Here is a 10,757-nt window from a genome sequence, read left to right on the forward strand (position 1 = left end):
TGTTAACCAACGTAAGCAACTGAAGTTACTTACATAGTTTTACTTTCCTTATTTATAAAAAAAAAAACAAGCCTGTCACATACGTAACGTTAGTATCTCTTAGTAGTCTGTGCCTGTCACGTTAACAGCGTTAAAATTAAAATTAAACGTTTTCGTGTATAGATAGATAAGGTATTGGCATGTTTTATTTGAAACTTTGTAAGGTATTCTAGTTTATTTATTGCTAAAACCGTAAAAGTTAGTAATCAAAAATTAATCTATTACCTTTTGAGCGTATCGACAATAGTTTCGTTTAGAAAGCAAGTAAAATAAAGGGTAAGCAAGCACTATAGCACGAGAAAAACAACTTTATTATGATATAGGTAGCGTAATTAAATGTTTAATTCTTATGCGATTTGTAATTTTCAGGTGCAAGGATGAACTTCATGAATCCGATGGTCTTTAACCAAATTCTTAACCGCCAGGGCCTTCTCGACGAAGTTTACGAGGCTTTAAGAACAGTGGATATGGTAGGTGCTGTTATGAGCGCATTAAAAATTCTACGCATCACTCACACCTTGCCCATAATTGTGAATAACGAGAAGACTAAAGAGCGGTCCTGCTCCTATCGTAACCAAGGAAACACTTTTATGTTAGTCAGCAATTCCAGAAAGCATTTGAATGTTACAATAAAGCTTTGCTTTACGCTCCCAAAGATTCTATAGAGCTTGTGCAAGCATACAGTAACAGATCAGCACTACATCTCCAACTAGAAGCATATACTGCTTCTATCAAGGACATAGAAACTTGTCTAAATATGAATTGTACAGAAGACTTGAAGAAAAAGTTGATGAAAAGAAAGTTTCAGTGCCAGATAATGCTTTGGAAAGAGAGTCTTAAGGATGGTATTTTGAGATGCACCTTCTCTGACAAGTTCTTCAATTTCAAAAGGGAAAAGCATCCACAGATACCTTGCCTGTCTTCTGATGTACATGTGGTTTCCGAATGTGGTGAAACTAGGGTAGTAGCTGCTAAAGATGTTGAAATGGGAACTGTTCTTGCAATAGAGACTGCATATGCAACTTACTCTCTTGAGGATAAAGCCTATTCTACATGTTATTACTGCCAAAAAATTACATTAAATTTGTTTCCCTGTGATAATTGTTGCTATGCATTGTTCTGTAGCAAAGAATGTCAAAAACTCTGTCTAAATGAGTATCATTACATAGAATGTAAGATCATGAATGTATTGCAGACAGTAAATGTTGGTAGCAGTTTTCGACTAGCTATAAAAACTGTGTTGAAACTAAAAACACAATGCAAGGAGTGGAACACTTTGATAAAAGAATCTCAAAATATTGGAACTAACAGATTGAAAACCAGTTCGTTGAACGAAATATATGATGTTAAGAATTACTCCTCAATCTTAAGTTTTAACGACAAGCGCCATTTCGTTCATGGAGTTCTGTACAACAGCTGTTTAGATGTTGCCATAGTAATCCATCATCTTCAGAATCTCAATGGGTTCTTTCCTACAGACCCAAAAGAAAGTTTGGAGGCACAGAAATGTTTTGCTAAACTCTTTATGTCTTTGGAGCTTATGTGGCCTTGCACTACGGAAATAGATAATGCAGCTGAGGAGCTAACCGGCAGTGACCTAGTGTCTAATTTCCCCAGTCATTTTGGTTGGTTTGCGTTTACCAGCAAATTGAAACATGCGTGTGAGCCCAATGTTTTAGTACTTGGTCTTGATAATCGAGTGGCATTAGTTGCTCTCAAACCTATTAAAAAGAATGCAGAGTTAAAGATCTCCCACATGTATGTACCTACACTTGTGAATTATGATGATATTACTAGACTTTTCTTACTTCAAACCACAGATATAGATTACACTAGATAACGCAAACACCTCAATCTGTATGAAAACCAACCACGTCACTTTTTTATATCTACTGTGACGTCTCAAGAGCGAATTAGCGATGTGAATTCCCTGATGTCTGCGCAAAATCGATTCAAATGCGCCGCCCGCCCGCGCCGTGGGGCTCAAGTCAGTCGCTAATCATGATTAGTCAGTTAGCGGTCAGTCTTTGTATGGGGTCAACCCTGACGTTTAGTCGGGGTTCGGACACGCGAAGTAGATGCATTTGCGTAATCTAGTGTAATCTATATCTGTGCTTCAACCCATCTGCTTGTCTAGGTACTATACTTTTCTCGCGGCTTTCACGCGTAAACTACTAGATCCGGCAGTTGGAAAATAATAAAAATATGTGTGTGTTATTCCAGACATCTACAGTCACAAGCATTGTTAATTTAGTACCCACTTAAGATCGAATATCTGTCACTTTGTATGACAATTCAAAGAATTCTTTCACAAAATTAACGCTTGTAACCATAAAATCTAATCCAAATTTTATGCAAATCTGATCACTCATTTTAACATGATGGAGTACATACACGCCAACGCATTTGTAAACATTAGGATGATATTAATGTGCAAATGTAATCCTGAAGCCTTTGTTTAGTTTATCAGAGTTTATCCCTTTGCTTTTCTCTTACAGAGGCCACTGGTACGAGCGTTTGTATGAAGGCAAGCTTAGGTCACTGAAACTTTACCAGACATCCCGTATTATCTGTACTTGCCGTGTATGCAAGGGATCCTGGACCATGAACAATCTCAATAAAAGTGAACTCACTCCGGTGCAGAAGAAGGCATATTCATCATGGGAGCGTTCCAAAGAAAACATACTTGTACAAAGAGAAGCGTCATACTTCAAGGAAATATGTAAGATACTGACGGTGCTTCAAGACAAAGTACAGACAAAGGAGCATCATGCTGTTTACAAAGAGCTCCGTGTACAGTTGTGCTTGTGCCAATATGCCGTTACTGGTAATGTTGTAATTACTTGCTAAGTAGCCAGGCATTGCCACCAGATATGTGCAAGGTATGTGTGTCATGAATCAATAGAAACGCTTCATTTTCCTATCCTCGCTCAGGGCTGCTCTAGTGGAAACAGCTTGAGCAGAGTGAGGTTTTTGTAAACACAAAACATGTGTTGCAAAGTACTCAGTCCAGTCACTACTACGGGCCAATGGCGCGCGCACTCCGATGCCGCCTCACCGCACCCGCTCGATTATTTGAAGAGTCCGCTACACACCCTCACTAGGCATCCTCGCACTGCTCAGCTACGTCGCACATCTTTGGTGGAAATAGCCTAAATCTAATCATCCTCTGCCAAGTAGTTGTGTCCTACATGCAAAACCTATTTGCGTTTGTGCATTTAAAAATAGTTTTAAGAACATTGTATTAGGCCGCGATGAGACTGGGAATTGTATGGACAGGTTATTTCCTATTTAAGTATATCCTATTCTCGTAACGGTATAATAATAACTACTAAGTGAAGTTCCAGATGTGCAGAACTCGGTTTATAAAGATTTGATTAGTTTAATTTCTCAAATGTCAAACTACTTAATGAATTTGTTTTAGTTGAAAACTTTGAGTATTAGCTAAGCTACTACTTATAAGATAAATACTTAATTGGAAAAGCTGAAAAAAAGAAAAAACCTGAAATAAAATAACTATTATTGAATCAAATCAAATAGTTTCCCAAAACTTGTTGCAATTGCAAGCAAGTGTAACCACGTCAAAAAATGTTTGTAATCAAATAAAAACATTGTTGTATTTCTCTGATTTTTAGTTGCCCCGGGTTTTACTGTAGGGGTGGGCCTGAATAGAGATATCTCTTCAAGCAGATGTTATGTCTGGTAGCCGAACGCGTAGTTTGAAGGAAGAGCGTCGGTAGTTTTATAAATAGTCGGTAGTTTTTTCCTGTTCCCGTCAGAATTTCGGGAAATCCTTTTCTAATGCTCCCCTACAGTGTAGGGCCTACACTCCCCAAGGAACCTAAATACTAAATTTCAGTTTTCTACGACCAGTAAAACAAAAATTCAACCCGTTGAACTGAATATAAAACCTGGTTTTTCCTTATCCCGTGGGAATTTCCGAAAATCCTTGAAACTGTTTTTTACGCTTATAATCACTTTCACCTTCTTCTGTGCCAAATTTGAAAAGTCTTGTATTGTAGGTTCATAGGATTCCGTTAAACTGAATATTTAAATCCCGTTTTTATCCTTATCCCGTGGGAATTTCCAAAAACCCTGAAATTAATGTTTTAGTTAATAAAATGCCTACACCTGTATCAAATTTGAAGAGTCTAGTTATTATAGCTACTGAGATAGGGCCACTCGGAATCGAATATATAAATCCCAATTTTTTCCCGTTCCCGTCATAATTTCGGGAAATGCTTTTCTAGTGCTCCCCTACACTCTCCAAGGAACTTAAATGCCAAATTTCAGCTTTCTACGACCGGTGACATGAAAAATCGATCCCGTTGAACTGAATATAAATCCCGTTTTTCCTTATCCCGTGGGAATTTTCGAAAATTCTTAAACCTGTTTTATACTATTATAATCACAATCACCTACTTTTGTGCCAAATTTGAATAGTCTAGTAATTATAGTTCACAGCATTCAGTTGAACTGAATATAAAAATCCCGTATTTTCCTTATCCCGTGGTAATTTCCAAAATCCTAAAAGCTGTTTTTTACTATTATAATCACCTACTTCTATGCCAAATTTAAAGAGTCTAGTTATTATAGTTACGGAGATAGGGTCACTCGGAATCGAATATATAAATCCCGTTTTTATCCGTTCCCGTGGGAATTTCCAAAAATCCTTCCTTAGACAATTTTAGACAATTGCCATTTTCTACTAACGAATCCTTCCAATTTCCCCAGCAACCCGAAGCTCGCAGATTGTTTGTACCTACCCTACAATGCAGAAAGTTACTTCACCATGCGTCGGGCGGGGTTGATCAAATGCAAACTTAGTTTGCCAAACTACCTACTTTTCCGAGAACTCCCATGTCTTAATGTTATTATTGTTAACCCGTGGAGCGCCCAATAACCACAGGTTATTTCTTTGCTTGCCTATGATTCTGGTTGAGTTGTGACCATAGCAAAATCCTTTCAAGAAAAAATATGAGCACACACTACCACAGGTGATCACGTGGAAAGTCGCGAATAGAATTTTAGCTTATCATTATCATGCTAAACAAAACACTACAAAAGAAATGTTTGTGGGAGGAATTTTTTAAAATAATTATTAAAACTTCAAAAGATTACACAACTTAATTCAATATTTTTTATACAAGTTTTTAATTTAGGCTGATGAATGTTAAATAATTTATCACCGGTTCGGAAGATCCTATGTTGAGAAGAATCCAGCAAGAAACTCGATGAGGTATACATATATTTTAATAAACAGATTTACAATGTTGTTTAATGATTTACATCACAAGTATTTAGTTAGCACAACTACATTTTTTAACAATACTTACGTATAGAGTTGAAAAGAAAATACAAGAATAATAGAATAGTAGATGTGTAAAAAGTAAGAAAATATAAGTATCAGAATAAGTCCATGCAAGCTATAATGCCGTAATTATTAAAAAGAAAAGAAAAAAGATTCTTAGGAAAAAAAGGAAATAAGTAATACATACATACGAACAAGTTAAATAAGTCCTATTTCATAAAATGTCGAATAAAATTATTTTAAAACTATTTTATGTACAACAACAACAACAATAATACAATAGGTCAACAATTAAAATAGGTGTGGCGATAATATCTAGATGGCATTTATTTTTCTACAGGTATTAATACCTACTCTTTGTGCATTTCTCAAAAAAAAACTATATATATATAGTACATTATAAAATATATTCCAATTTTGACTGCGATTTACAAATATAATATTTTTTTGTTGCCAAAATTGTTTGATTCTTAGTGATAAGTTTCGAAGTCGGAAGGTAGGTACCTCAGCCAAATAAGTGGTCTATCAATTTTTAAGCAAGTTCCTATCAAATGAATATTTGTCGCTAAAGTCGAACTTTCTAGTTGACAGACACGTCTATTGGCATTATTGTTTTATGACATGCAAACGATTATCAACTTTAGGGTGGTAGACCACATATTTGGCTGATGGTACACACTCCGCTATCCGTATTTAAATACCGATAGTTCTAGATGCCTATGTTGCGTTTCAGTCGACTGTGATTAATTGATTATGAATGAGTAGGTATCTATTGATCTTCGAAAATCAGAGTTCGTATCGTACCGTCCCGCCGATACTTATTTAATACGAGACTGAGAGGGACGGTACACGGTACGATACGAACTTCGATTTTCGAATTTCGTAGCAACTTCCTAGACTCAAAATTCGCAAAAACGTCTTTTAGCGTTTCGGCTTTACTACACGACTTCTATGTATAATCTACCCACAACAAAATTCATTTAATACATGAAAATATACAAATAAGTAATTATTACATTTTGAGCAAGTAATTTAAATAAATTAAAAATTATATACAAGTATTAATTAATAATAAAAAACCATTACAGACATAATTATAATTATGCACATACCTACAGTAGGTACTTTTATCTATTTTAAGGTGATTTTCCACCGGCGAGGCGAGACGAGAATTGAAAATTTGTATGGCGGCGCCCGCGGCGTCTCGCGGCGGGCGCGCGATAATGCATACAGATTTCAATCTCGTCTCGCCTCGCGGTGGAAAACACCATTAGGTACCGTTACCGTCCAATTGCTATAGACAAGCTTCTTGATAATGATAATCTGTTCTATCTTCTGATGAAGGTAGAAAGAGATAGTTAATACGATCGCAAGCGCCTGGGCGTTACAAAATATGCCTAGCCTGAATTTATAAGATTGCCAGAGACTATTAATGAATTAGGAGAAATATACTACTGTCTTATTCCTTAGTACCTACAATTAGTAGCTAAGCCAACAATTTTGAGTAGCTATTAATTGATGGCACCGCAATATAAAAACGAAGTACTTAAAAACATTGTAATATGCGCTAGTTTCCATTCGCTTATTCAACACTGTTAAGGTTTTGCAAGTTTCTTCGAATATGGGGGCATTCAAGGGATCCTTATTCATGACAGACCATTGCCTACAAGTTGATTTTTGAAACTTGCTCAAGTCAGTTTTCATCAGGTTTTTGTTGTTCCAGCCTTCCTTGCATACACGGCACGTGCAAACAATTAATGTATTATGGAAAAGTTTCATTAACCATGCATGTTCCATATTTGAACGCAGTAACCAGTGACCACTGCAAAAGAGAAATATTACGGTAGTGTAAATAAAATTATGTACCTATGTACTATCAAACTTTCATTTCGGTCGGACCCACCATAGAAAATTGTCAGTTAGTTTTTTTTTTTAATGGGGCCCTTTCCATCAGTAAACACTTTTGCCACTATAGTATTATTTTGTATTTGTTTGGTAAAAAACTGAATATATAAGGCAATGGTGGATGAAAGATGATAAATTGTTATACGCTCGCTCTCATATTAAATAGTATAGAGGGACCGCACGACACGAACTTCTAGTTTCGTAGTAGCCCTGATGTTACTCTCATTGGTTTTCCTTGTCAGGCGATGCTGTCTCTTTGACAGATTATGTGAAAGTGAAAAGATTCCACAGTGGGTCATATTATGGATCGGATGGATCAGTGCAATTCTTTTCAATAATGTGGACATGACTCAATAGGGTTAATTAATGAATTAATTTATTGAAATTACATTTGAATTCCTGGTACAACATGCTTTCAAAATGAGTAGGTACATTAGTAAGTAATATAAAACAATAAAATTGAAATATAAAAAAAAACCGACTGCCTTAAAAAAATGTAAAACGAAGAAAAACAAGTCTAGTGGGCTTTAATTTTGAAAGCTCACAATTTGGCGCCAAAAATCCGCCATTTTGAATGTTCAAGAATTTCATGGACCCAGTGTCACTCGCGTCATCAAGACAAATCCAATGACGTATCATTTATCAAAATCTGTTCAGGCGTTGAGTAGTTAGGAGAGGACATAGGAATAGACATGCATACATTACATACGAGGCAAACGCAAACCCTCCTTTTTCGCAGTCGGGTAAAAATTAAAAGTAGCAGTTGTTTTCGTTGGATTACGAATACTTAGACTGACCACATGACATGTAATGTAATAGCTCCATAAACCTATAACAACTATCTGTACATACCATGTTTGAGCGAATATGTGACTGATTACTGGTTACAGAAAACTTGGAAAAATTATTGTCTATAATAAAAAAAAAGTTATTTATTTACTTTAAAGGAATCAAAACGAATTCTTAGGTAAGAAATTAATTAAGTAACTGATACAGCGAGGAATGCTGCCAGCATCTTATGGTCCATGCCGCGGGGTATTCCATTTACCATTTTTTTCTAGGTTATAGTTTAGTCATTTGTAGGTACTTAAGTACTTTTATTTTACATTGAGTTATAATTTTAACTTAGTTTAAGTAGTATATCATGTATAATGAAGTTTGTATTTTAAATATATATTTAATACTTGAAATTGGATGATAATTTTGTTAAATTATAATGTTGCGTGTTGTTAAACCTGTAAGTATATATGTTGACACAAATAGGTACCAATATATTAATAAATTAATTTAATTCATTAATTTTGGAGTCATGTCCACATTATTGCGCACAATTAAGATTTTATGAAAGCTTGCATACTTACTTGTGTGAGACCTTTAACTCAGACATGTCTTTGATAGGCTGAATAGCAAACATGCACACCTGGTTATCCAGTCCGACTAAGAAAACATTGGGCTCACAGTCATGTCTCAGTTTGCTGGTAAAAGATAACAATCCATAATGATAAGGGAGGTCTGCTGGTACATCCTTATTAAAAGGACTGCCATTATTAACCAACGGGTCTGCTGCATTGTTATATATCTGTGTAACGCTAGGCCACATCAACTCTAATGTCATAAAAAGTTTAGCAAGACATTTCTTTGCCTGTAAACAGTCTTTTTGTTTTACAGGGAAGAATCCACTGATTTTCTGAAGGTAATATATTACCAAGGCATATACAAAAGAGCTGTTGTACAGGGACCCATAGATGAAATGACGGTCACTATTAAAGCTTAACATTGAAGAATAATTATTAACATCATATAACTCTTTTAAGGAACTGTTTTTTAATCTGTTAGCCCCAATATTTTCAGATTCTTTAATTAAAGTGCTCCACTGTTCGCATTGAGTTTTTAGTTTCAATACTGTTTTGATGGCTAGTCGGAATCTACCACCATTATCAATTTCTTGCAATAAATCCATAATCTGACATTCTATGAGATGGTACTCATTTAGACAGAGTTCTTTACATTTTTTACCACAGAATAGTGCATAGCAACAGTTGTCACAGGGGGTCAAGTGGAATGCCATCTTTTGGCAATAATAACATGTAACTAATGACTTTTCCTGTGTAGAACATGTTGCATATGCAGTCTCTACTAAAAGTACAGTACCCACCGGTATATCTTTAGTAGCAACTGCCTTCATTTTACCAGATTCATGTACTATATCTATATCAGCTGACAGGCAAGGTATCTCAGGATGTATTTGCCCTTTAATTTTGAAGAATTGCTCTGAGAATGAATTTTTGTGAACAACTACCTTATCTTCATTATTCAAAATCTTTTCTTCACATTTTTCCTTCATAGTAGTCAGCTTTTCCAGCAGTCCAGTAGTGCGAAAAAAAACAGCCAGTTCTTTTTCGCACTGGAATTGAAAACAAGTTTCTATGTCCTTAAGGGATTCTGCATAGGCTCCTACATAGAAAGATAGTTCTGACCTATTATAATATGCTAGCATTAGATTTCTAGAACCATCAGGAGCGTGTAGCAAAGCTCTATTGTACCATTCTAAAGCTCTTCGGCACAACTTACGTTTGTGAAAGTAGAGCAGCCCTTTGTTGCGGTATAAGCTGGCCAGATCTTCATTCTTCTGTTTGTTCTCAATTTCGCGCAAATTTCCAGTGTCGTGTAGAACTCTCAGCGCGGCGATGACAGCACCAGCCATATCCAAAGTGCGACAAGCTTCGTACACATCATCGAGAGCGCCTCCTTCATTGAGGTCAGTATTTAAATTCTTGAGAAATGTTATATATTTCATCCTTGTTCCTAATAAAAAGGAAGTAATAATTAAAGAAAATATCTCACGAATTATAACTTTAAAAACAAAAATATAATATCATTGAGCTGAAATGCTTACCCTTTTTTTAAATTTATATCACGAAGATTACCCTACCTTTAAATTCATTTATACGTTTACTACAAAAGTTGTAATGCATGCTAAAACAAAATGGCAAATGGTTGGATCTCTTCTTTGCATTAAATCTGGTTGCACATATAATAATAACTAATTTGGCGAATTTTGTTGCGCGGCACGGGCTACGCTCACAGAATACGAAATACGAATACGTTAAAGTCGTTAAATTTAATGGAGGGAAAGGACTTTCAAATTTTAAGGCTAGTGTTGCCATCTTCAAACTTGTGAACTGTCGTGTTCGTAATATTTTAATTTTATTTATCGAAGCACAAATCATGATAAAAATAACAAATATAAAGGTATGATTTTATTGATCACCTAATAAATCCGTTTTCGGTGACCTAATAAATATAATTTCGTTCCTAAAATAGTAGATTTGTCACCTAAATTGAATCACCAAATAATATTAAATAAAACTGTTACCCAAATATTATTTATAAATTACTCGGAAATAATATTGATCAATCAAATAATTATATTGGGTTCCAAATAATAGATGTGTCACTAAAATGAATCACCAAATAATATGGAAATGGCTTCCTAAACATA

General features: G+C 35.3%; 2 protein-coding genes across 4 annotated transcripts; one reads left to right on the plus strand and one right to left on the minus strand.

Annotated features, from left to right (window-relative positions):
- The first annotated feature begins 108 nt into the window (after positions 1 to 108).
- LOC141440770 (uncharacterized) lies at positions 109 to 3,631 on the plus strand. 2 transcript variants are annotated; one of them, XR_012452743.1, is made up of 3 exons: positions 109 to 315; positions 409 to 509; positions 2,538 to 2,627. XR_012452743.1 is itself a non-coding variant. In XM_074105314.1 (3 exons), exons 2-3 carry the CDS (start codon positions 797 to 799, stop codon positions 2,887 to 2,889), a joined length of 1,353 nt encoding a protein of 450 aa, XP_073961415.1. In that variant the 5' UTR covers positions 109 to 315; positions 409 to 796; the 3' UTR covers positions 2,890 to 3,631. The 2 variants fall into 2 exon arrangements, 1 of the variants encoding a protein (XP_073961415.1); XM_074105314.1 differs by having other exon boundaries at positions 409 to 1,797; positions 2,538 to 3,631.
- A 2,990-nt stretch (positions 3,632 to 6,621) lies between these two features.
- LOC141440790 (uncharacterized) lies at positions 6,622 to 10,375 on the minus strand. 2 transcript variants are annotated; one of them, XM_074105333.1, is made up of 3 exons: positions 10,188 to 10,362; positions 8,617 to 10,060; positions 6,622 to 7,172 (listed from the first exon to the last, which is right to left on the minus strand). In XM_074105333.1, the coding sequence occupies exons 1-3, from the start codon at positions 10,228 to 10,230 to the stop codon at positions 6,830 to 6,832; spliced, it is 1,830 nt and encodes a 609-aa protein (XP_073961434.1). In that variant the 5' UTR covers positions 10,231 to 10,362; the 3' UTR covers positions 6,622 to 6,829. The 2 variants fall into 2 exon arrangements, with proteins under 2 accessions (XP_073961434.1, XP_073961435.1); XM_074105334.1 differs by having other exon boundaries at positions 7,083 to 7,172; positions 9,827 to 10,060; positions 10,188 to 10,375.
- Between the last annotated feature and the right edge of the window lie 382 nt (positions 10,376 to 10,757).

Source organism: Choristoneura fumiferana, chromosome 23, assembly GCF_025370935.1.
Source record: "Choristoneura fumiferana chromosome 23, NRCan_CFum_1, whole genome shotgun sequence".
In the NCBI taxonomy this organism is placed as follows: Eukaryota; Metazoa; Arthropoda; class Insecta; order Lepidoptera; family Tortricidae; genus Choristoneura; species Choristoneura fumiferana.

Excerpts from the sequence above, each read along its gene's own strand:
- LOC141440770 (XM_074105314.1), top strand. The coding sequence starts at position 797 with ATGAATTGTACAGAAGACTTGAAGAAAAAGTTGATGAAAAGAAAGTTT. Across the intron at positions 1,798-2,537 it reads GAGTTAAAGATCTCCCACAT|AGGCCACTGGTACGAGCGTT; the intron begins GTATGTACCTAC and ends TTTCTCTTACAG.
- LOC141440790 (XM_074105333.1), bottom strand. The coding sequence starts at position 10,230 with ATGCATTACAACTTTTGTAGTAAACGTATAAATGAATTTAAAG. Across the intron at positions 10,061-10,187 it reads ACGTATAAATGAATTTAAAG|GAACAAGGATGAAATATATA; the intron begins GTAGGGTAATCT and ends CCTTTTTATTAG. Across the intron at positions 7,173-8,616 it reads GAGTTAAAGGTCTCACACAA|TGGTCACTGGTTACTGCGTT; the intron begins GTAAGTATGCAA and ends TCTCTTTTGCAG.